Below are 26,025 nucleotides of genomic sequence, written 5' to 3'. Positions count from 1 at the left end.
TGCATGGCGTGTCCAGCTCTAACCTGGCATCAGCCAACAGCAAGTGTGTAGGAAGCAGTGTGAGAACAAGGCAAGCACATACCAGCACTTCTCTGGTGTGTCCTCGCAGGCCGCAGGGGTTTGTGGCTCTGGGAGCTACTGAAATGGCGATCACAGAATATAGAATCATAGACTATCTCAAGTTGGAAGGGTCCCAGGAGGATCACTGAGTCCAACTCCCTGCTACTTGCAGGACTACCTAAAACTAAACCATATGACCAAAAGCATAGACTATTTCGGTTGGAAGGGACCTACAACGATCCCTTTAAATAACAGTGCCTCTCGTTATTTAGTAGCCCTTGATGGATTTCCCTCCATGGCTTACTCCAAAAGCTTTTTGAATCCATAGAAACTTTTAGCACTAGGAACATCCTGCAGCAGGGAGTTCCTCAGCTCAGCTGCCCACAGAATTGCTTCCTTTGACCTGAACCGGCCTCATGCTGGATTCTGTGACAACCCTCAATCCTTGAGTTGGAAAAGACGGTGAACCTGTTGTCCCCCCTGCCAACTGCCGCACCATCCACCTTGCTCATCGCTCCATCTGGGGAGCCTACTCAGCCCTTCCTCTTTCCCTCCCTAGGTTTCATTATTCTTATTTTTCTGAGTCCCCACAAGATGGGACGATGAGATGGGACAATGAGATGGGACGAGGAATGCCTCAGGAGATGGTATTCCACTCTCTGCTCCCTTCCTAGTAATTGCCAGCAACTCCATTCCCTCTGTGGAGTGGGGTGGATGAGTCTGGGAGGTCCCTGTGCTGCTGCATGCCCACATTGTCCCTGTGTCTTCTTGTTAGTGACCTTCCACTGATGGCATGGCCCTGCTGCCCCTGCTTCTGAAGCCTCCTGTCTGATGGGAACCTCCACCAGCATCTTCCTGTGCCTCCCCAGTGGGGATGGATGCTCCTGCCGTGGGCTGTGCCCCAGGGCTGTGGGCTCTTATGGGCACAGGGCTCCTGGGCTGTCCACGTGTGTGACACAAGGGTGGCTGGCATGGGACCATTCAGCCACCCAGGGACAGCCCACGTGCCTGGCTCTCCCGGGGCTCTCGCATGGCTCTAGAGCTCTCTGCATGTGGAACCCTCCCCAGAGGCACCTGCAACTGTGGTGGGCACATCCAGGGCTCCCCCCTTACCCTCTCCCTGTGGGTGACCCTCACTGCGGCTGTGGCATGTGCCCAGCAGGATGGCTGAGCCTGCCCGCAGCTCGGGCCACCATCCCCTGGGGCAGTGTGACCTGGCGGTGGGGCTCATCCCTGGGAAGTCTGTCCCTGCCTAAAGGACTGGATGGCGTCCTCCCTGTCCCCTTGTGAGTGGAGAGCTGGCATGGCAGCAGGGATGATGTGGTGCATGAGCTCCAGAGCAGGGTGCAGTGGGGTGCTGCTCCCCATCTCTACACCAAGCTGAGTGGTTCAGTCGACACGGCTGAGGGACGGGACACCATCCAGAGGGACCTGGACAGGCTGGAGAGGTGGCCTTGTGTGAACCTCATAGGGTTCAACAAGGCCAAGTGCAGGGTGGGGGCAGCCCCCGGTGCCAGCCCAGGCTGGGGGTGGGGGGATGGAGAGCAGCCCTGAGAGAAGGGCTTGGGGGGGCTGGGGAGGGGGGGGGAAACGCTGCCCATGAGCCGGCACCGTGCGCTGGCAGCACAGAAACCCCCCGCAGCCTGGGCTGCATCCCCAGCAGCGTGGGCAGGGGGGCGAGGGGGGGATTCTGCCCCTCTGCTCCGCTCGGGGGAGACCCCCCTGCAGTGCTGCCTCCAGCCCCGGGGACATCGGGAGGACACGGAGGTGTCGGAGCGGGGCCGGAGGAGGCCCCGGAGATGCCGGGAGGGCTGGAGCCCCTCTGCTGGGAGGACAGGCTGGGAGAGCTGGGGGGGTTCAGCCTGGAGAAGAGAAGGCTCCAGGGAGACCTTCCAGCCCCTTCCAGGCCCTCAAGGGGCTCCGGGAAAGCTGGGGAGGGACTCTGGAGCAGGGAGGGGAGCCACGGGACGAGGGGGAAGGGTTTTCCACTGGAAGAGGGGAGATTGGGATGAGATGTGAGGCAGACATTGTTTGCTGTGAGGGTGGTGGGCCCCTGGCCCAGGTTGCCCAGAGAAGCTGTGGCTGCCCCATCCCTGGAGGGGTTCAAGGCCAGGTTGGACGGGGCTTGGAGCCACCTGGGCTGGTGGGAGGTGTCCCTGCCCAGGGCAGGGGGGTTGGAAAAAGAAGATCTTTAAGGTCCCTTCCAACCCAAACGATTCGGTGACTGCATGACTCTACCATCCCCAGACAGGGCTGGGGCAGAGCTCCCTGCCGAGCCCCTTGCCCCCAGTGCCATGGCCCTGTGTGGGTGGCAGGGTCAGGGAGCCCTGACAGGCCCTGGCAGAGCAGGGAGGCCATGCTGTGCCCAGCACCAAGCCCAAGGGCAGGGGTGCCTCAAGAGGGGCACTGTGGGGACCATGGGGACCTGCTGGGTGGCTTGGTGAGACCCCATGGCAGAGGCACGCTGTGCTGGCAGCAGGCATCAGCCGTGTCACACGCGGTGTCACAGCCAGAGAGGCCCTGGTCACAGGGACACACACACACGCAGACACACGCACCGTTTCCCCCCTGGCACCCCCACACAGCACAGGGCTCCCCGGGGCTCGGCACCGCTGGCCCTGCAGACGGCTCTGCACACATGCGTGTGTTTGGCCACGGCACACGGCTCCGTGACACACGGCTCCACAGCACACGCGTGCGCAGCGCCATGGTGCAAACCCCTGTGCACATGGCTCTGCGTGTGCTCTCAGGGCACGGGGCAGGGAGCCACGCTGGCCTCCGGCACTGGGCAGCGTGGGGGTGCTCCCGTGGGCGCTTCTCCCCTGTGACGGGCGGTGACCTTCCTGGGCACAGGGCTTCTCCTGGCAGGGGTTCCATGGCAGCAGTCCTGCCCTGCCTGTGGTCTCCTCTCGCCCCGCGGAACCATCGCCGACCCTGCGAGCGCAGCCAGCAGCCTCACGCCATTGCAGGCGACGCAGCCCTGGCACCAGAACCCCTCTCCCCCAGCGCTCATGGGCAGCGAGCTCCAGCAGCCCAGCAGAACCCACGGCCCTGGCAGAGCCCAAGGGCAGGTCAGGGATAAATCATAGAATCACAGAATCATAGAATTGCCTAGGTTGGAGAGGACCTTTCAGATCATGGAGTCCAACCATCAACCTAACACTGAGAAACCCACCACTACCCCATGTCCCTCAGCGCCATCCTCAGCACCCTCATGCCTGGCTTTTAAATCCCTCTAGGAATGGTGCCTCAACCACTTCCCTGGGCAGCCTCTTCCAATGTTTGACAACCCTTTCAGTGTAAAAATTTTCCCCAATATCCATCCTAAACCTCCGCTGGTGGAGGTTTCCTCCACCAGGCCTTGAGGCTGTTCCCTCTTGTCCCATGGCCTGTTCCTTGGGAGAAGAGCCCGACCCCCCCCTGGCTGCCCCCTCCTTTCAGGGAGCTGCAGAGAGCGAGAAGGTCTCCCCTCAGCCCCCTTTTCTCCCGGCTGAACACCCCCAGCTCCCTCAGACGCTCCTCAGAAGTTGTCCAGACCCTTCTCCTCCTTCTCCTCCTTCTATGCAGGGGGAAGATTAGAAGGGCCAAAGCTCAATCAGAACTCAGCTTGGCCACTGCAGTTAAAGACAACAAGAAGAGATTTTTCCAGTATATCAACAGAAAAAGGAAGACTAGGGAAAATATAGGTCCACTGATGAATGAGACGGGTGCCCTGGTGGTGGAAGACGCAGAGAAGGCAGAGTTACTGAATGCCTTCTTTTCTTTGGTCTTCACTGATAAAGCCATCCCTCACGAATCCCATACCCTGGAGGCAAGGGGGAAGGTCTGGAGAGAGGAAGATTTTCCCTTAGTTGAGGAGGACCGGGTCAGAGACCACTTGGCCAAGCTGGACATTCATAAATCCATGGGCCCTGATGGGATGCACCCGCGAGTGCTGAGAGAGCTGGCAGATGTTATCGCTAGACCGCTCTCCATTGTCTTTGCAAGGTCATGGGGAACAGGAGAGGTGCCTGAGGACTGGAGGAAGGCTGACATCACTCCAATCTTCAAAAAAGACGAGAAGGAGGAGCCAGGGAACTACAGGCCGGTTAATCTCACCTCTGTCCCTGGGAAGGTAATGGAGCGACTCATTCTGGATGTCGTCTCCAAACACGCAGAGGAACAGGAAGTTATTGGAAGTGGTCAGCATGGATTTACCAAGGGCAAATCATGCCTGACCAATCTGATAGCTTTCTATGATGTTATAACGGGTTGGCTGGATGAGGGGAGAGCCGTAGATGTCATCTACCTTGACCTTAGCAAGGCTTTTGACACTGTCTCCCATAACATCCTCATTAGGAAGCTGAGGAAGTAAGGGCTAGACGAGGTGACAGTGAGGTGGATCGAGAGCTGGCTGAGTGACAGAACTCAGAGGGTTGTGATCAGCGGCACAGAGTCCAGTTGGAGGCCTGTAACGAGTGGTGTCCCTCAGGGGTCAATACTTGGACCAATTTTGTTCAATATATTCATTAATGACCTAGATGAGGGGACAGAGTGTATCCTCAGCAAGTTTGCTGATGATACCAAGCTGGGAGGGGTGGCCGACACTCCAGAGGGCCGTGCTGCCATCCAGCGTGACCTGGACAGGCTGGAGAGCTGGGCAGAGAAGAACCAAATGAGGTTCAACAAAAGCAAGTGTAGGGTCCTGCACCTGGGAAGGAAGAATGCCAAGCACCAGTATAGGTTAGGGGCGGACATGCTGGGAAGCAGCTCTGAGGAGAAGGACCTGGGGGTCCTGGTAGACAGCAAATTATCCATGAGCCAGCAGTGTGCCCTTGTCGCCAAGAAGGCCAATGGCATCCTGGGCTGCATAGGGAAGAGTGTGGCCAGTAGGTCGAGGGAGGTCATTCTCCCCCTCTACTCTGCACTGGTGAGGCCACAACTGGAGTACTGTGTCCAGTTTTGGGCTCCCCAGTTCAAGAGGGACAGGGAACTACTGGAGCGAGTCCAGCGTAGGGCAACCAAGATGATTATGGGACTGGAGCACCTCCCTTACGAGGAAAGGCTGAGAGAGCTGGGACTCTTTAGCCTGGAGAAGAGGAGGTTGAGGGGGGACCTGATTAATGTTTACAAGTATCTAAAGGGTGGGTTTAAGGAGGACGGAGCCAGGCTCTTTTCAATGGTTCCCAGTGACAGGACAAGGGGCAATGGGCACAAGCTAGAACATAGGAAGTTCCGTTCAAATACACGGAAAAACTTCTTTACAGTGAGGGTGACAGAGCACTGGAACAGGCTGCCCAGGGAGGGTGTGGAGTCCCCTTCTCTGGAGATTTTCAAGACTCGCCTGGATGCAGCCCTGAGGGATGTGCTCTAGGCAATCCTGCTCTAGCAGGGGAGTTGGACTAGATGATCTCTAGAGGTCCCTTCCAACTCTGAAGATTCCGTGATTCCGTGATTCCGTGATTCTCCAGACCCCTCACCAGCTCCGTTGCCCTTCTCTGGACACGCTCCAGCACCTCAATGTCTTTCTTGGAGTGAGGTGCCCAAAACTGGACACAGCCTTTGAGGTGGGGCCTCACCAGTGCTGAGTGCAGGGGGACAGTCACTGCCCGAGTCCTACTGGCCACGCTGTTCCTGATACGGGCCAGGATGCTGCTGGCCTTCTTGGCCACCTGGGCATGCTGCTGGCTCATATTCAGCCAGCTGTTGACTCCAGGTCCTTTTCCACTGGGCAGCTCTCCAGCCACTCTGCCCCCAACCTGTAGCCTTCATGGGATTGGTGTGACCCAAGTGCAGGACCCAGCAGTTGGCCTTGTTGAACCTCACACCATTGGCCTCAGCCTATCAACCCAGCCTGTCCAGATGCATAAATGTCCCCTGGGCACCCACAGCCACACGTGCCGTCCCTGCTCCTTGCCCTTCAGCAGGGCTGGGCGCTCAGCTGCCCCGAGCAGAGGTTGTCTGTCCCTCTGCGGCTCTTTTGGGGCTGCCAGTTGTGCTGCCCAAAGCTCCTGCACTGGGGTCGCTCCCGGCTCCCATTCCTGGCAGTCCCCAACCCATCCGACTTGGGTGCCAGCCCCACCTTTCCCTGTTCTTTGTCGGAACACTGCCCTCACAACCCTCCCTGCACCCTCCCCAGGACCCCTCCAGGAAAGTTCTGTTGGTCAAAAGAAACCTCATCACAGCAGCAGTTGAGCCAGCAAAGAGTTTAACCAGGTACCCACCCCGTTGCATGCACAGGGTTGTCACCGCTCTTTCCTGCCCATAATTAAGTTATGTGGGGAGCAAACTCTCACGAGCACCCAGGCCGAGCCTGCCCCAGGAGACCCTCTTCTGGGGTGGGTGGTGCTAGTGGTCCTGGTGGTGTCTCTTCTTACGCTGCGGGCCTGTGACGACTGTGGTGGTGATGGTGATCTTGTTCACGGTCAGCCCTCCCGTGCCGTAAGTGTCGAGATGTGCCTCTCGTTTGTACTCGGAGACTTGCTTGGTGGAGAGGAGCTCCCACACCGACACCCTCTGCTCCTGGAACTGGCCAAAAGTAATGTAGGAGCCCTCGGACTGGAGGAGATCCACTGTCTGCTGGGGAAGGGTTGCAAGGTGCCTTTCTTTGCTGTCGGTGGCAATGCTGCTGGTGGTGCTGACCAGATCCTGAAGGGTGAGTGTCCCTGCACGGTACAGCTCCAGGAGCTCCTGCCTTTTCTCCTCAGGGATGTGGTTGGAGAAGAGCAGGTCCCACACAGAGACCTGTCTCCCCTGGAACTCACCCACTGACATCTCCACTGTGGTGGACTTCAGGGTCTCTTCCCAGGTGTTGTCCTCCTGCAGGTGGGTGTCCTCAGCTTCTGCGACTGTTGTCTCTGCTCTTGGACTACTCGCATTCGCCGATTGCTCTGCCCTTGCTGCTTCTGCCTTGGTTACAATAGTGCTGACAACCATTTTCACCTGCTCGAGGGTTAACTCTCCTGCCTGGTACAGCTCCAGGAGCTCCTTTCTGTTCTCCTCAGGGATATACTTGGAGTGGAGCAGGTCCCACACAGAGATCTTGTGGCCTCGAAACTCTCCAACCTCCATGTCGACGACTGTGGTTTTCAAGGCTTTTTCCCACGGTTCTTCTTTGGGGGAGTCGCCATCCTTCTCTCCTGCTGCTGACACAGTGTCCTTGTCGGAAGTCTTGACTGCAATTAGGAATTTCCTGCCTGTAGATTCTTTTTTCTTAATGAGAGTGTTGACAACAATTATTAACCGCTCCAAGGGCAATGCACCTGCACGGTACAGCTCCAGGAGCTCCTGCCTTTTCTCCTCAGGGATGTGGTTGGAGAAGAGCAGGTCCCACACAGAGACCTGTCTCCCCTGGAACTCACCCACTGACATCTCCACTGTAGTGGACTTCAGGGTCTCTTCCCAGGTGTTGTCCTCCTGCAGGTGGGTGTCCTCAGCTTCTGCAACTGTTGTCTCTGCTCTTGGACTACTCGCATTCGCCGATTGCTCTGCCCTTGCTGCTTCTGCCTTGGTTACAATAGTGCTGACAACCATTTTCACCTGCTCGAGGGTTAACTCTCCTGCCTGGTACAGCTCCAGGAGCTCCTTTCTGTTCTCCTCAGGGATATACTTGGAGTGGAGCAGGTCCCACACAGAGATCTTGTGGCCTCGAAACTCTCCAACCTCCATGTCGACGACTGTGGTTTTCAAGGCTTTTTCCCACGGTTCTTCTTTGGGGGAGTCGCCATCCTTCTCTCCTGCTGCTGACACAGTGTCCTTGTCGGAAGTTTTGACTGCAATTAGGAATTTCCTGCCTGTAGATTCTTTTTTCTTAATGAGAGTGGTGACAACAGTTATCATCTGCTCCAGAGTTAATACTCTTTCACGGTACAGCTCCAGGAGCTCCTGCCTTTTCTCCTCAGGGAGGTAGTCAGAGAAGAGCAGGTCCCACACAGAGACCTGTCTCCCCTGCAACTCACCAGCTGGCACTTCAATCGTGGTAGACTTCAAAATGTTATCTAGTTGCGCATCTTCTGCTGAGAAACCATCTCCATTTTCCTCTGTCCTTGTCACCGCCTTGTGTGGACTTCTGGTGTTCACCATGAGTGCAGCATTTGCAGCTTCTGTCCTGTTTATGATGTTGGTGACCACAGTAGCCACCTGTCCTGTGGTCAGTATCCCTGCTCTGTACAGCTCCAGCAGCTCTTGCCGCTTCCCTTGAGGGATGTATTTGGAAAAGAGCAGATCCAACAAGGAAATGTTTTGCCCCTGGAACTCACCAGCAGTGACATAGATGGTCGCAGATTTTAAGGACTTTCTCAACTGTTGCTCCTGGGAGTGCGTATCCTGAACTGGTTGTGATGCTTCCACCTCGTTGTTGGGTGTAACTGTGGATGAGCTCTTATCCCCGTTTTCCATTTCTGCCGTGGTGACGATGGTGGTGAGGATGGTGATCATCTCTGGGATGGTCACTGTCCCCGCCTTGTATTTCCTCAGCAGCTCCTCTCTCTGGTGATCAGGGATGTAGCGGGAGAAGAGGAGCTCCCAGACGGTGACGCTCTGGCCCTGGAAGAGCCCCACGCTGAGGGTGGTGCGGGCGGCCTGCAGGACTTTCCGGGCATCCTTGTTCAGCTGGTAGAGCACGGAGCCCTTGTCCATCACCTGGAGCATGAGCAGCCCCGTGTCCGGGTCGGGGACACAGCGGCGCAGGAGCTGTGTGTAAGTGAGGTTCTCGTGGGTGTTGGGGTCGAAGCAACTTCTTGTTTGATTCTTGGGGTTAGAAAGAAACTGGCTCATCTCCTGGTCGAAGTAGCCACACTGGTGGGCCACTTCCACGGGGAGGCGGTGGCCATGCACGGGGTCGATGATGCCGCCAGTGGCGATCTGGGCCTCGAGCAGGCGGATAGCGTGCTCCTTGACGATGAACTCTTTCTTCATGGCCTGGAAGAGGGAGATCTTGTGTCCTGTGTATGGCTCTGTGTACCCTGTCACTGCTCCCTCTGCCGACAGCAGCTTCTCATAAAAATCTCTGCCAATGAGTCCTGCGGTCAGCGCCTCTTTCACTGATAGTTTCTGGTTCCTCACGGGGTCGGTGAGGAACCCTGAAGCGGCCTGTGCCTCCAGCAGCACCAGGGCCGTACCTGGTGTCAGGAGCCCCCTCATCATGGCATCATAGATACTCATCTTCTTCTTCATGGCCTGGATGAAGACTCCAGCTATGAAGTTGCTCCCACCCCCACCCACCTCTTTGTGTCCATCTGCAAGCAGGTTACTGCCCATGTTGTTGCTTGACTTGTTGTCCTGAGGGGGTCCGCTCATCTTCTGCATTGTCTCTGGGAACAGTCCTGCTACTGTGGGGCACCACGTGTGTCTGAGGAGAGAGAGAAAGAAATGGCTTGGTAAGACATAGGTTCTTGTGCAGTTTTCATGGTGTGTGAGAGGAAAACTTCTCCCTGGATGTGGCGGCGGGAACCCAGGGAGAAGCGGGGAGTGGGGTCTGGGGTGTTGCTGTTGCCATCCGTCTCCCAGCAGCAACCAGGGCCAAGAGTGCCCCTTGTCCAGCTCCCTCCTGAGCTCTCTGGAAGGAGCAGTGACAGCCCAGACGGGGTCTTTGCCTTGGGCAGAGAGGTTTGAGGACCATGTCACAGAACAGCAGGTCTAGTGACAGACATGCACTCCGCAAAAAAGCATCCCATCTTGGTCCTGGGGGCCCCAAGGAACTGCCTGGTCTCCCAGACCCTGACGCTGCCTCAGACCTGTGGCCTCTGTCACCTTCCTCTTCTGTTCCTGGGTGACACAACCACTGCTCTCTTCTAGGCTGTGCCATGGGTCACCAGCAGGCAGCATGGCCACTGCTCACCCCCCTGTTCCCCCAGCACTGGCTCCTGTGCCACCCTGGGCTGGCAGATGTAGCTGGTGGTCATTTGACAAGCACAGGCCGTGCCAAGAAGCGGCAGTGCCCTCCTGATGTGACTGCCACCAGCAACTATCTGGCTGCAGGGAGGTGCCGGCTAGTGCTGAAAGACATCTTCTGCTCTTCTCCACTTAGGCCACCACGCTGCCTGGCTTCCTGCTGGTCATGGACAGGCTGTGAGGGTGGCGGAGATCTTTCCTCTTGCACCACCCCGTCATGACACAGGACGTGGGAATGGCCTTAGTGACAGGTGAGTGGCTGGTCAGATCCACCTGCAGCAGTGGGTCCAAGTGGGCAGAGACCTTCTCTCAGGCTGTGCCTCTGCGGCAGCTGGGCTGTGCCCGGGTCTCTGCTGGTTCTAAGGCCACTGGGTTGGCAGAGCCCCCAGTACCCAGCCCATTACATTCTCCTGTCCTCCAAAACTGGGGCCTGCTGCTGCCGGTGTGCTGGCACCGCTCCTGGCCCGTGCTGACTTTGTGGGCATTGACCATGGGAGGACAAGTTGGCCCCCACCATCCCAGGGACCATTCTAACCAGTTCCAGCAACTGGGGACAAGGGCAGAGTCAACAGGAGGGTTCATCTGCCTGAGTGCTCTCTCTGCAGCAGGGACAAGGCCCTCTCTACAGATTTTTAGGGAAACTGCCTTAGGAACAGGCTGGTAGAGAGCAATGCTCTGGCTGAGCCCTCTGGCACACGGCCCTCCGCTTGCCCTGGACCGCAATCTGTAGCCACCACAGGCTACAGACCTCCATGGACCCCTGCAGTCAGCTCTGCGAGTCCAGGTCTGGTGTCAGCCTCCGCAGCATCGCGAGGCAACGAGGCCCGTGATTTAATAACTCTGCACGTAGAGTATTTTCACTGGGAGCTTCTGGCTATGTGACGTCATGAATGGCCAATCTTTGTTATTAGCTAATGGCTGTGTAGGTAAAAAGGTAGATAAAATTTTATATATATATATAAAAATAAAAATTAGAGAGTAGTGATGGACTAAGAGCAGGTACCTGAGGGACCCTGCTGTAAGTGGCTGCTCGCAGGGGTCTCTCCCATTTTTTGGACTTTGCAATTAGTGTGGCCAGTCACAGTCAGTCCAGTGGGTGCCCTCACCCATGAAAATGCAGCACACTTCCCCAAGACGCCAGTTGCGCTCCCTGAAGTTTTCAGGGGAAGGCAGCCATGCTCTGGAGCAGACACCAGAGTCAGGCCAAGGGTCTGTGTAGCCCCGAGTCTTGTTTCCATCTCAGAATCACAGAATCACAGAATGGCCTGGGTTGGAAGGGACCTTTCAGATCATCTAGTCCAACCATTGACCCAACACTGACAAAAGCCATCACTAAACTGTATCTCTAAGCACTGCGTCTGCCCGGCTTTTCCATCCCTCCAGGGATGGCGACTCCCCCACTGCCCTGGGCAGCCTCTTCCAATGCCCGACAGCCCTTTCCATGAAGGAATTTTCCCCGATATCCATCCTAAACCTGCCCTGGCACAACTGGAGGCCATTTCCCCTTGTCCCATCTCCTGTTCCTTGGGAGAAGAGCCTGATGCCGCCTGACTACCCGCTCCTTTCAGGGAGCTGCGGAGAGCGAGAAGGTCTCCCCTCGGCCCCCTTTTCTCCAGGCTGAACCCCCCCAGCTCCCTCAGACGCTCCTCACAAGTTCTCCAGACCCTTCTCCTCCTTCTCCAGCCCCCTCACCAGCTCCGTTGCCCTTCTCTAGACACGCTCCAGCACCACCTCAATGTCTTTCTTGGAGTGAGGTGCCCAAAACTGGACACAGCACTCAAGGTGGGGCCTCATCAGTGCCCAGTACAGGGGGATGGTCACTGCCCCAGTCCTACTGGCCACGCTGTTCCTGATACGGGCCAGGATGCTGTTGGCCTTCTTGGCCACCTGGGCACGCTGCTGGCTCATATTCAGCCGGCTGTTGACCAATACCCCCAGGTCCTTTTCCACCGGGCAGCTCTCCAGCCACTCCGCCCCCAACATGTAGCCTTCATGGGATTGGTGTGACCCAAGTGCAGGACCCGTCCATCTTGAGCGGTAAGTGGACAACAGGAGAAGTATGAAGAATGGGGCAAAGTGTGTAAAATTTCCCTGTTTTTTGTGTCAGCCTCTGACTATTTCCAGCTCGGTGGATTTCATGAGCTGGATGCGTTTTGGGTCTGTGTAGTAATCTTCGAGGGATGTCTCGTATGCTGTCACCTGGTCTCTTCTGGAAGCCCTGTAAACTTTCCACATCCACAACACTGTGTGGTGATGAGGCCACAGTCTTGTAAAACCAGCAAAAACAAAGTCCAAAACATTTTTTTGGGGAACACCCATCTCCCATAAACAACAGTGACTGACATTAATGATATGCTTAGCTCATTATCAGGGTCACAGCTTAATTCCCCAACTGTTTACCTAACTGGTCTAAAAGTCTCTGAGTCATTGCTTTTGGTGCATTTAAATATCGGATTGATGCTGGCGTAGATGGATCATGATGGGGGAGCGGTTTATCCCCGCAGTGACAGACCAGCCCCTGCCTCTTTGGGGACCCTGCCCGTGGGTGGCTTTGGGCTCTTCTGCAGCCAGCGGCTCTGGTCCACCCTGTGGCTCCAGCCCTGGAGAGCAGCTTCTCCTGAACCCTCCTGGGAGGTGATGGGCTGGTTGTGCTGCCGGCGCGGGTGGCACTCGGTGCAGGACAAAGCGGAGTCCTGTGTCACGCCCTGGAGCCGGCGACACCTATGTAGGACACGGATGTCGTGCAAACGCCCTATACTGGAAAGACGTTGCCCAACCGCAAGCTATCATTAGCTGGTCTCTAATCAGAGCTCCTGATGCTGGGGCTTGGCTGCACACGCAGCTCCCGGGGCAGGAGCTGCCTGTCCTTTCAAGCTGTCCCAGCAGCCCAGCCCAAGAGGTCCCAGTGGAAGCGGTTTTCCAGCCGGAGCGAGCAGGGGTGGTCCCAAGCCCCACCTGCGCCCCAGGGGGTGAAATGGCATCAGCACCCCCCAGCCTGGTGCTCGTCCCACAGCTCCAGCCGCCAGACTCCGGCCAAGACCCACCGCGCCGGCCGGCAGCCTCCCACCGTGGTGCCTGCGGGCTCGGGCAGGTCCCGCAGCCCTGGTGGTTCCTTCCCATACCCCGATGTCCCCATCTGTGCAGCTCTGGTGTCTGGGACACAAAGCACATCACATGGAGCAGCAGCTCCATCCAGCCCTGGTGCCACTCTGTCACTTTGTCCCTTGTTGGAAAGGACCCAGTCCTGCCTGGAGACCTCCTGCTCACCAGTCCCCTGGGTCCCAGCAGCTGATGGTTGGACTCGATGATCTGAAAGGTTGCTTCCAACCGAGGCAATTCTATGATTCTATGAACTGCCCTCCAAGCCCTAGGTTTCAGGGTAGACGCAAGGTCCCTGCACCCCTTGCAGTCCCCTGATATCTGCTGAAGTGGGGCTGAGTGGTGGCCCCAGTGTCCCCTCCAGGTGGGCTCTGTCCTACCTGCTGGGCACGTCCCCAGGGCGGCTGGCTCCCCGCAGGCTCTGATCCTCCTCCTCCTCCTCCTCCTCCTCCTCCTCCTCCTCCTCCTCCTGCTGCCTCTCAGCCCGGATGAGACGCCGAGGCAAGCGCCCAATTTAAATCCTTCCCTTCCCCGCCCCTGGGGAAGACACGGTGGCCCTGCCCTGTGCTGAAATACAGGGACAGGCTGGTTCTGTCCCGCTGCAGGAGGGTGGCTGCCAAGGGGCTCAGCAGGAGAAAAGGCCCTTGTTCTTTGGAGCACAAGTCTGGTGAGGAGCAGCTGAGGGAGCTGGGGGTGTTCAGCCTGGAGAAAAGGGGGCCGAGGGGAGACCTTCTCGCTCTCTGCAGCTCCCTGAAAGGAGGGGGCAGCCAGGGGGGGTCGGGCTCTTCTCCCAAGGAACAGGCCACGGGACAAGAGGGAACGGCCTCCAGTTGCGCCAGGGCAGGTTTAGGATGGATATTGGGGAAAATTCCTTCATGGAAAGGGCTGTTGGGCGTTGGAAGAGGCTGCCCAGGGCAGTGGGGGAGTCACCATCCCCGGAGGGATGGAAAAGCCGGGCAGACGCGGCGCTGAGGGACGCGGGGTAGCGGTGGGTTTGGCAGCGCTGGGCGAATGGTTGGACTCCATGGTCTGAAAGGTCCCTTCCAACTGAGACAATTCTATCATTCTGTGATTCTATCTGACCATGGCAGCCCCAGCCTCGGGAGCCCAGGAGGGGTGGCAGGGTCTGGGACACAGTGACCAGCCCTGGTGCAGACGTGGGGCGCGTCTCTCCCTGGAGCTCGGGCAAGCAATAGCTGTGGAGGCACCATGAGGCTTCTGGACTCTCTGCCACCACCTTCTTCTGGCGGGTGCCCAGCATGACTGCTCCTGGACTGCCCTGCCTGTGGTCCCAACTGCCATGGAGGTCTCCACGGATCTGGAATTGTTTGATCTGCCTTTGCTCTGGCTTGACCCCCTTGGCAGCCACCCTCCTGCAGCGGGACAGACCCAGCCTGTCCCTCGCTGTCCCTCACGGTGGCCTGGGACCATGCAGGCACTGGAGAGGTGATGGCTGCTGGCATAATTTTCAATGCGTGGAGTGCATGGTCAGTGCCCAGGGTGGAAAGCTCTCACGCTCCCAGTGAGCAGGGAGGGCCAGCGTCTGCCCAGGAGCTCGGGCCACCCCATCAACCGCTTGCTTGCAGAGGGCTTGCGCCATCTGGCCAGCTGGCAGAGGCAGGCTGGTGGTCCCAGACAGCTTTGGACTTAGCAGGGCTGAAGCTCAGTCCCATGTTTGGGTCTGTTTCTGTGTCGGTGTAGGATGGGCCACATCCCGTCAGACCACAGCCACGGCCCTGGTGAACAGGCTCACCAGAGCAAGGGTGGGTTTGGTTGGGTTGTTGTGGTTTGCGGCCCTTTGTGTATCACAGAATCATGGAGTCATAGAATTGCCTGGGTTGGAAGGGACCTTTCAGACCATGGAGTCCAACCATCGACCCAACACTGACAAACCCACCATAACCCATGTCCCTCAGCACCGCGTCTGCCCAGCTTTTCAATCCCTCCAGGGATGGCGACTCCCCCACTGCCCTTGGCAGCCTCTTCCAACGCTTGACAACACTTTCAGTGTAAAAATTTTTCCTAATATCCATCCTAAACCTGCCCTGGCGCAACTGGAGGCCGTTTCCTCTTGTCCCGTCTCCTGTTCCTTGGGAGAAGAGATGGTGTGTGCTCGGGTGTTGAGCAGCTGAGAGCACCTGTGACCACGTCTGTGCTGCCATCCACCCGCATGTGTGTCAGCGCCTCTATGTGCGTGCGTGACGGCGCGTGCTCCTGTGTGACTCTGTGTGTGGGTGACGCCGTGCGAGCGTGTGCACGTGTAACTCCGTGTGTGTGTGTGCAAGGCACAGACGGTCCGTGTGCCCGTGGGGGGCGGTGGCTCTGTCCCCGAGTGGGTGCGCATGGCGGGGTGCCCCAGTGCGGAGGAGGTGCTGCCTGCCCCTGCCCTTCCTCCCCCGGGTGTCCTGCTTGGGGTGCACATTCCTGCCCGCGTGGGTGCTCGCCAGACTGGATGATCAGCACGCAGAGGCATTTTCCCTCTGACTCACTCAGGTTGTTTGGCTCTGGGGAACACACCTGCAGGAGGTCCCTCCGTTCACAGAGGAAAAGGTGGACATGGGACCCGTTTCTGTTGTCTTTACTCCCTCCTCACAAACCCTTCCTTGCCTGATATCTATTTTCAGCCTGTGTCATATCAGTTAGTTACAGATGCCGCAAATGCACTGCTAATTGCACGGCACGGTAGGGTCGGCCATTCCGGTTGGGCTATGGCCAAAGCTTTGTTTGAGCCGTGTCCTCGGCAGGAGCGGGGTGTCATGGGGTGCAGAGGGTCCCCGGCCTGGCCCAGGCAGGAGGGTCCCGTCTCTCCCTGCTCGGTACAACACAGACCCCGTGTGCCAGCCTGAGCACCCAACGGCAGCATGGAGCTGCTCTGCGTCGGCCCCACGCGCTCCTCGGGCACAGCACGGCACTGACCGCGGCCAAGCAGGACGCTCCACTGAGCTGTGCCGCTCTGGTGACCACTGGACCACTACCTGGAGCTGGCCCAGCTTGTTTAGACACCTCTGAAGTGCGCGTAGTCGGTGGCTTCCCCTTGGAGGTGCATTACTTTGCATTTGTCAAGGCGGAGGCTGTGATTTACCTGCCGCAGTGGACGCCTCCCGCGGAGCTGGAGCCTGGGTCCCGTTATAGCCGTGGAGCACACCGGGACACTCGCCGGAGCCCGGAGCATGACTCCTCTGACCACTTACACATCTCTGCCGAAGGATGTGTCCACAGAGAAACACCAGCCGCGTGGACCTGCTCTCCCTTGGCTACCCGGGGCAGCCGGGGTGACGTGCGCCACACACAAACATCACCTGCGGTGAATCAGCCCTGAGCATCGCCTCAGCCCTGAATGTCACCTCCTCCTGCACGCGCAGGTCTCTGGGCAGCCCCACCTCCCTCAGAGGCACCAGGTGGCTTGAACAGAGTGGTGTGATGTGGAAATGCTGGTGCCTCACCTTCACCCTGCTCACAGATTGTCCCCTCGTCAGCAGAGAACAGAGCTCCCTCTCCCCCGACGAGGACCGAGTATTTAATCCCACGCTTCCCTCCCTACCTCCTAACCTGCTGCTGGGACATGATCATAGAATTACAGAATGGTTTGGGTGGGAAGGGACCTTAAAGGCCACCCAGCGCCACCCCCTGCCCTGGGCAGGGACACCTCCCACCAGCCCAGGTTGCTCCGAGCCCCCTCCAACCTGGCCTTGAACCCCTCCAGGGATGGGGCAGCCACAGCTTCTCTGGGCACCCTGGGCCAGGGACTCACCACCCTCACAGCCAAGAATTTCTGCCTCAGATCTCATCTCAATCTCCCCTCTGTCAGTGTAAAACCCTTCCCCCTCGTCCCGTGGCTCCCCTCCCTGCTCCAGAGTCCCTCCCCAGCTTTCCTGGAGCCCCTTTAGGGCCTGGAAGGGGCTGGAAGGTCTCCGCAGAGCCTTCTCTTCTCCAGGCTGAACCCCCCCAACTCTCTCAGCCCGTCCTCCCAGCAGAGGGGCTCCAGCCCCCCCAGCACCTCCGGGGCCTCCTCTGTCCTGGCTCTAACAGCTCTGTGTCTCTCTCGTGCTGAGAAAAACTTTTTCTTTTCAGCCCTGAAGAAACTTAGTTCTTTCGTGATCTTCTCTAAGGCACTGTCAAAGGCTTTTTATAGAGGGATGGATTTTTGGAGATACCCAGTACTGTGTCCCAGTTATTTCCCCAGAGGACTGGGATGATGCTGCTTGTGAGCCCTGTGCCAGCTCCCAGAGCCACCACAGGGGCTGCACCCCGGTCACAGGACAACCTGGCCTTCCACGTTCCCAGGCCCCCCTGCTCCTCTGTCACCACCTCCCCCCCAGGGAAGGGCAGATGAAGAAGAAGGGTGCCCACAAGCGCATCTCCAGGCAGACGGCCGCTCCTGTGTCCCATGGATGACTCCAGTGCCTGCATGCTGTCCCCAGGGAAAGGGGACTTGGGCTGGAATCCTCAGCCCCATTCCCAAAGTGGTCGTGCACTGGTGTGTTACAGGCACGGGGACACGTGTCCCTGCCCAGCCTGGGTGTGCGTGACTGTGCTGCCTCCATCCCTTCCCCTTGCTCCTGGGGCTCGTAGTTGGACCTGAGACTTAGAGGAAGGCTCCCGTCCCGCCGTCTGCCACCCAGGAGCATCACCAGCATCTTAGCCAGTGACACAGGTATCATGGGGCACGTTCCCTGTTCTCTGGGCACTGGAAAGCACCAGCCCAATGCTGACACTTGGTTTTAGCAGCTGCAGGTGAATACTGCTGACCATGAGGCCTCGCGAGCAAACCAGGGGGTTGTTCTTGATGATGGAGTTTCTTTACAACTCCTTGAAAGGAGGGGGCAGCCAGGGGGGGTCGGGCTCTTCTCCCAAGGAACAGGCCACGGGACAAGAGGGAACGGCCTCCAGTTGCGCCAGGGCAGGTTTAGGATGGATATCGGGGAAAATTCCTTCATGGAAAGGGCTGTCGGGCGTTGGAAGAGGCTGCCCAGGGCAGTGGGGGAGTCGCCATCCCCGGAGGGATGGAAAAGCCGGGCAGACGCGGCGCTGAGGGACGCGGGGTAGCGGTGGGTTTGGCAGCGCTGGGCTGGTGGTTGGACTCCATGGTCCGAAACATCCCTTCCAACGGAGACAATGCTATGATTCTGTGATTCTACGGATGCCCCTGTCCCCGCTGCGCTGGGTGACTCACCGGCTGGTCCTGCAGCTTCCCGGGAAGCCGGGCAGGGAGACACCTGGGCTCAGGTATCTGCAGCCGGGTGGCTCGGCCTCACCTGCCGGAAGGTGTAGGTGTCCTTGGCTGCAGCAGCCATGAACCACATCAGAGAGCAGGGAGATGGCTTTCTCAGGGATGCTTCAGCACCAGGGCGTTTGGGGAGTGTTGTTCTCCGTCAGCAATTGATTTGGGGAGACTCCCCTGCCAGAGCTCGGCTGCTGACTCGACTCCCTCCCAGACGGTCCCTACAGCCGTACGGGGGTCTCGGGGAGTTCGGGGGTCCCTGCAGTGGGTGATGCCTGGGGAGGAGAGGGCAGCCCCCATGCTGGAGCAGCCCTCCAGGGACACCCATGCAGGGGCAGCCCCCGCACACAGCAGAGAAAATATTAACCAGAAAATTACCCAGAGAATATTAACCAGAGAAAATCATCATCACCGGTGCCCCTGTGCCGACAGGACCCATGGTGTGGAGCTCGCGCACCGGCATTCTCGGCGCAGAGGTGTCCCGGGGCACAGAGCCGCCCATGCGCCGTGGACCTGCCGAGCCGCGTGCGCCGGCGGTGTGGGACCCGAGGGGGAACCTCACCTCGGCCGCAGGCACCGCACGCTGCCACGCCTGCTCTGCATGTTCTCACCTGGCTGAGCCGCGCACTCAATGCGCTTTTAAAGGAAAGAATAACAAAAACGTCCTCTGTCAAAAACCACAACGAACCAGCCAAGCCCAGCACCCAAGGGATGGGCACAGGCAGGCAACCATGGACAAACAGAAAAGACAAAAATGCTTTTTATTCTGGCTTGGAAATATGTGATTGCACAACTCTCATCTCTGTGGGAAAGAACCTCTCAAGCATCTCCTACCCTGACACGTGATTCCTGGGAAACGGATCGGCAAGACTTTGGCTAGTGCTTCAGGCCACCTGGCCCGCGGCGGGGCAGAAGATAAGCCGGGGTGTGCCACAGTGGCAACTGCGTCCTGCCACCCTTTCCAGTGAACTTGCTTATTCTTTGGCTTCCAGACTTCCCGGCAGAAGAGTTTCCCTCCTGGGCACAGCGAGGGGAAGGAGGCACACTTACAGACCTGCCCAGGTCCCCCCACCAACACTCCTGTCTTCCCCGAAGGGCACATTGGGTGACGGAGACTCCCTTTTCACAAGGAGTCACACGGAAAAGACGAGGGGTGATGGGTAAAAGTTACTCCTGGGGAGATCCCGACTGGACACAAGAGGAAGATTTTTCACAATGCGAACAATTGGCATAATCACAGAATCACAGAATGGTTTGGGTGGGAAGGGACCTTAAAGGCCACCCAGTGCCACCCCCTGCCCTGGGCAGGGACACCTCCCACCAGCCCAGGTTGCCCAAAGCCCCCTCCAACCTGGCCTTGAACCCCTCCAGGGATGGGGCAGCCACAGCTTCTCTGGGCCAGGGGCTCACCACCCTCACAGCAAAGAATTTCTTCCTCACATCTCATCTCAATCTCCCCTCTGTCAGTGTAAAACCCTTCCCCCTCGTCCCGTGGCTCCCCTCCCTGCTCCAGAGTCCCTCCCCAGCTTTCCCGGAGCCCCTTTAGGGACTGGAAAGGGCTGGAAGGTCTCCCCGGAGCCTTCTCTTCTCCAGGCTGAACCCCCCCAGCTCTCCCAGCCTGTCCCCACAGCAGAGGGGCTCCAGCCCCCCCGGCATCTCCGGGGCCTCCTCTGTCCTGGCTCTAACAGCTCTGTGTCTCTCCTGTGCTGAGGACTCCAAAGCTGGGCACAGGACTCCAGAAGTACTCCAGCAGAAGTGATGGATTCCCCAGCATGGGCCATTTCTAAGACTGAGCTGGACAGGGTGCTAGGCCACATTGTCTGGACCATGCTTTGCCAGGAAAGGTTGGACCAGGTGATCCTTGAGGTCCCATCCAACCAGGTGTTCTATGCTTCAATGACTCTATGATAAGGGTACAGCTCTCTGCTTGTGCAGCTCCTGCTCCAGTGGGGGCCACGGTGCAGAGCAGAGCCTCGGCTGTCGGGATGTCTGCGGGGCTGACCTCGGGACACCACTGGGCTGTGCAGAGCTGAATGTTGCTGGTGGGACAAAGCAAAGGCAAATGTCCCTCTGCCAGGAGCTTGGAAATCCAGGAGGCTCTCTAGGACACGGGGCTTGCTGCGCCATGGAGAGCTGGGGCACAGGGCGATCTGGCTGCACCCTCCTCCAGAAGGCACCCAGGGCTTCCCCCAGCTCCGCTTTCGTCTGCAGGCAGGAACCTCCCTGCAGGGTCCCTACCCATCTATACCCTTGGTGGTCTCATGTTTACCCCTTCCAGCTTTGCCAGCAGCTGATCCTCGAATGTGCTGTTGGGCACTGCCGGGGCTGATGGTTGGGTTATTGAGGCTACAGACCGTCCCCCCAGGCCCCGGGGCTGCTCGAGGGTTTGTTGGCTTTGGCCAGCAAAGCTGAAGAGCAGTGAGCCGAGGGGTGGGTGGGACTGGGGCGAGCGCAGCCCCCACAGACCGTGGCACGGAGTCAGTGTGGGCAGCTTCCATGTAGGTGGTGAGGGCTACGAGCCCTCCCTGCAGGGCCGGGGAACTGCGTGGTCTGGCATCAGCACGCATGCTTCCGAGCTGGACGGGGAAGGCTGGTGCTCTGATGGGGGAGAGGTGCTGGGGTGCTCATGGTTCCTGGCCAGGCTCACACGGCTCTTGTCCTGCAGGATGGTTGTCCAGGGTGGGGAAGTCCTGGCATGGAGGATGTCCAGGGGCCAGGGAGCGTGCCGGGGTCTGTGAAACCTGGGGGACCAGCAGAGACCATGGTTCACCCTGCAATGGGGCTGGGGGCAGCTCGGAGGGGCTTGAGGGGCAGCCGGATGGCTGAGCGAGGAGGATCAAGAGGAGGACAGATCTGGAGCTCAAACATGCAGCCTGGGCTGGGCCAGGAGCCCGACGGTGGTGGCCAATGGGCCAGTGTGTGGAAAATGCTGCTGGTGTTGGTGGAGATGCTTGATGCAGGACTGGAGACCTGACCATGAGTGAGACGGGGGCGAGAAGGCAGCTGAGATCTTGGGAGGAGAGGGCTGCGTGGGCTTGGAGGGATGGTGTGGAGGAAGGCAGGGCAGGAGGCAGCGCAGCACAAAGGGCAAGGTACATGTGCTCCAGGGGCGGGCAGGGGACGGGCACACCTGGCTGCCGGTGGGTGCTTTGATCTCCTGGAGGCCACAGCTCAGCACCCTTCCGGCCCAGGGGCCAGCCCCGGTTGCGGCTGGAGCCCAGTGTGGCTGGTGCATGGTGTGCCTGTGGCCATGTGCCGGTGCATGGTGCCATGCCACGGCACAGCACGGCTCTCCCGGCCCAGGCACCTCACCGTAGTCCGATGTTATGCCCAGCAGTGCCACCGGCTGCCTGGGCACCGGCACCAGCTACTCCTGTTTGCCATCGTGAAGGAGGAAGTTAAGTTTCCAGGAAGGGTAAAACGGACAAAAAGGGAGGGAGAGGCTTTGAACAGGCAGACGAAAAAAGGCCAGCGGGAGCTGGCTTCCCAAGAAAGGCCACCCAGCTTCCATCATGGTCCCAAATAAAAGGCTTTGGGGCCCTCCAGCCTGAAATGGCATGTGGCAGGAAGGTGGGTGTAATGCTCATGCTCATCTTTGCAGCTTTGGTGTCTAATTATCATAGAATTGTAGAATGGTTTGGGTGGGAAGGGACCTTAAAGATCATCCAGTTCCAGCCCCCCTGCCCTGGGCAGGGACACCTCCCACCAGCCCAGGCTGCTCCGAGCCCCATCCAACCTGGCCTTGAACCCCTCCAGGGATGGGGCAGCCACAGCTTCTCTGGGCAACCAAAAATTATCCACAATGAGCGTTAATTACTGCCTGGGCACGTTCCTGGATGGAGTGTCCTTTGCAAGGCGATGGTCCAGTGTGGTGAGCGGGGCCATACTGGTCCCCGGCTGGAGGAGAAGGTGGCTGCCATGAGACTGTGGCATGTCCTGGAGCAACAAGAGCGGTGCCATGCTTGTGCTGGAAGGCACGGGCCTTGGTGATAGGCAGGGGAGGGTAGAGGCTGGGGCTGCCAGGGCCACACAGTCCATGCTACTCCCTTAAAAATAACCACAAAACCAACCAAAAAAAACCCCATGAGATCGGGATCATAGAATAATTTAGGTTGGAAGAGACAGACACTCACAGACACACAGAGAGGACACTGACACGGCCAGTCGGACGCACTGCCATCAGTAGCACCCACAGACAGGACCTGCATCGCACCCGGGGGGTTACCCACGTCCCCCCCTCCCCTGGGGCTGGCAGAGGCAGGAGGTCACTAGTGCCGGCACAGACACGGCACTCAGGGTTCACTCATGGGTCCCCCAAGTGCCATCACAGCCCCTCTGTCCACTCGGCGCCCCCTGCCCAGATCCTCGCCCAGGGGTCCCCTGCTCACCATCTGGTCCAGCTCGAAGGCTGCTGGTGAACACACACGCACCCACCACACCAGGACAGGGGAGACGCTCGCTACCCGCCAGCCGACACCAGGCACGCGGGCTGTGACCCACTGTCCTGCTCCGGCCACCGGCATGGAGCCCCTCATGCCCACTGTTCCCCCTCGGCAGCTGGTTTTGGGGACACACTCTGTGGGACCCTCCCCAGACCCAGAGAACTGAGTCCCCTCCAGATGCCGACGCTGAGACCGCAGGGTGACACACCAGAAGGCTGTGTCACCATACAGAGAGACCTGGCAGGGCTGGAGGGTTGAGTGGAGAGGACCCTTATGAAATTCAACCAGGGCAAGTGCAGGATGCTGCCCCTGGGGAGGAATAACCCCCCGCACCAGGACAGGTTGGGGGTGACCTGCTGGAGAGCAGCTCTGTGGGAAGAGACCTGGGAGTCCTGGTGGACAACAGGATGACCATGAGCCAGCCATGTGCCCTCATGGCCAAGAAGGCCAATGGCATCCTGGGCTGCACCAAGAAGAGCGTGGCCAGCAGGTGGAGGGAGGTCATCCTCCCCCTCTGCTCTGCCCTGGGGAGGCCACAGCTGGAGGGCTGTGTCCAGTTCTGGGCTCCCCGGGTCAAGAAGGACAGGAAACTGCTGGAGAGGGGACAGCAAAGGGCTACCAAGAGGATGAGGGGATGGAAAACCTCTCTGATGAAGAAAGGCTGAAGGATTTGGGTCTCTTCAGTCTGGAAAAAAGACGACCGAGGGGGGATCTTATCAATGCTGATAAATACTTCAAGGGGGGTGTCAGGAGGATGGGGCCAGGCTCTTCTCGGTGGTGCCCGGGGACAGGACAAGAGGTAACGGGCACAAACTGGAACATGGAAAGTTCCATCCCGACATGAGGAGGAACTTCTTTGTTGTGGGGGTGTCGGAGCCCTGGCACAGGCTGCCCAGAGAGGTGTGGATTCTCCGTCTCTGGAGACATCCCAAACCCGCCTGGATGCATCCGACCTGCTCTGGGTGCCCCTGCTCTGGTGGGGGGGTGGCACTGGGTGATCTCCCGAGGTCCCTTCCAACCCCCACCATTCTGCGATTCTGTGACATCCATACCAGCTGCAAGCCCTGCTGTGGCTGCTGTTCCCTGATAGCCCATCAATTAGTGCCACTGGCCAGCTTTGTCTTTGGTTACTGTCTTCATTAACACTAATTGGTCTGGTCAGGTTTTATGTCTCTGTGTTTGCCTCCTCCCTTTCCTTATTATCTCAACAGAGAGAACAAACATCCTCTGGCTCCACACATCCTCACCGACTGATGTGACCGGCGGGTTTGTTCCCACCGCTGCCTCCCACGTCCTTTGTCGATCGGGTTTGTCCCTGTGTGTTGTCTTTGGTGGCTTCTTTGACCATATGCCCTCAAAGGAGCACTTCCCGACCACACGGCCCTACACCGCCGGAGCCACACTAGCCACCAAGGCTGGGCCACTGCTGAGGTCCTGGTTGGAGCCCCACCGAGGAGCCCAGTCTCCTCTCGGGGTATTTTGTGGTGCCTTTGGATGGACACAGGTTGTGTGGGTTATCCTGGCATGGACGTGTTCCCTCCCTAATCTTAACGTTTGATTTGCTCTGACAGTTGCTGAGCAGACACCAAAGAACCTGTTGTGGTTCCTGCTGCTGGACAGGTGCTGGGTAGGTGGACACGAGGGCTGCTTCTCCCCACGTGCGCCGCTTTACCTGCCTCGGACATAATCTGCCACTTTTGTTCCACCCTCTGTGCGTTGGTTGCTCTTCCTGCAGATTTTGCAGCTGGCACTTATCTTTGCTAAGCTGAATAATTTAATACCATCTGCTCCTTCGCTGTTCGCAGCACTTCCCAGACCACGTCTGCATGTGTTGAACGGCCCAGCCCTCAGCATGGGTCCCTCTGGGGACTCCCCGCTGAGAAGAGGGCTCACTTTCTTGTCTTTTCTTTTCTTTGAGCGTTTGCAGCCTTTGCCTCCGTGACATCCCAGCAGCGACCACGGAAATATTTCCTGCTGTTTCCCCACAAGCTGGTTCTTGACAGAAAACAGCAGATATCCATTCCCTGCCGGCCTTGCCCATCATTCTGTGAATGCCCTGTTATTCTGTGATTCTGTGATGTCATTTATGGTTTTATGCCCCTTCCACTTGGGGTCTGCCCTTTCTCCTGCCTGGCTCAGACCTGGCTCAGACACTCTCTCTCTGCTCGCCTTCCCCCGCCCGGCTCCCCGCCGCTGGGATTTCAGTCCAGGGTTCTGTTGGTGTATTTGTGACTTTGACCCGACTCTAAGCTCCCTGATAACAGCCCCACGCTGCCACCAGAACACCCTCCTCTACCCTCTGTGCATTTGTACCTCAGCCTCACAGCGTCCTCCTGGTGAGCCTCCTCCCAAGACGCCCGCGGTGTGCCAGTGTTTCGTTGAAGAGGGGACATTTCTCAGCCCTATATGTAATATTCATCTTGGTTCTCTAATTTTTTCTGCGTTGTTTTTAAACAGGATTCTGCTTCTTTAGACTGCTCTTCCCTTCTCTTTTTCTCCATGCTGGTTTTCACCATATTTGAATGGAGTTTGAGTGAGTTTGGCCTCTCCTTTGCTTGGAGATGCAAAACCTTTATAACAGCATCTTTTCAGCTTCTCAGACCCGTTTCATGAACTCATGTCTCTGCTTTGTCATCTGACCTCCACAAGGTTCATGGACCATTTCAGGGAATGCTGTCATGGAGAGCCTAGTTCCATTGTCCTGCATGAAGCCTACATTGTGATGCCAGAACCTCCTTCCTCCATCTTCCTCCGTGTGGGGCCCACGGTCACTGTCTCCTCCACAGCACCTATTACAGAATCACAGAATCGTAGGGTTGGAAGGGACCTCTGGAGATCATCCAGTCCAACCCCCTGCCAGAGCAGGGTCACCCAGAGCAGGTTGGATGCGTCCAGGCTGGTTTGGGATGTCTCCAGAGACGGAGACTCCCCCACCTCTCTGGGCAGCCTGTGCCAGGGCTCTGCCGCCCTCACAGCAAAGAAGTTCCTCCTCATGTTTAGGTGGAACTTCCCATGTTCTAGTTTGTGCCCGTTACCTCTTGTCCTGTCACTGGGCACCACTGAAAAGAGCCTGGCACCATCACCCTGACCCTTTCAGTATTTATAAGTGTTCATAAGGTCCCCCCTCAGCCATCTTTTTTCCAGACTGAAGAGACCCAAATCCTTCAGCCTTTCTTCATCAGAGAGGTTTTCCATCCCCTCATCACCTTGGTAGCCCTTTGCTGTCCCCTCCCCAGCAGTTCCCTGTCCCTCTTGAGCCGGGGAGCCCACAGCTGGACACAGCACTCCAGATATGGCCTCCCCAGGGCAGAGCAGAGGGGGAGGATGACCTCC

At 58.2% G+C, this 26,025-nt stretch overlaps 1 protein-coding gene across 1 annotated transcript in view; it reads right to left on the bottom strand.

The window, feature by feature from the left end:
• Positions 1 to 6,387: 6,387 nt before the first annotated feature.
• Positions 6,388 to 26,025, bottom strand: part of LOC134510889 (epiplakin-like) — a 38,591-nt gene continuing 18,953 nt past the window's right edge. The window contains exon 3 of the mRNA XM_063324101.1: positions 6,388 to 9,388. Coding sequence (XP_063180171.1) covers positions 6,388 to 9,388 — 3,001 coding nt within the window. The remainder of the gene's footprint in view (positions 9,389 to 26,025) is intronic.

Source organism: Chroicocephalus ridibundus, chromosome 2 (genome assembly GCF_963924245.1).
Source record: "Chroicocephalus ridibundus chromosome 2, bChrRid1.1, whole genome shotgun sequence".
Taxonomy (NCBI): Eukaryota; Metazoa; Chordata; class Aves; order Charadriiformes; family Laridae; genus Chroicocephalus; species Chroicocephalus ridibundus.
The sequence above is the reverse complement of the archived record's forward strand: the minus strand, read 5'-3'. Positions and strand labels throughout refer to the sequence as shown.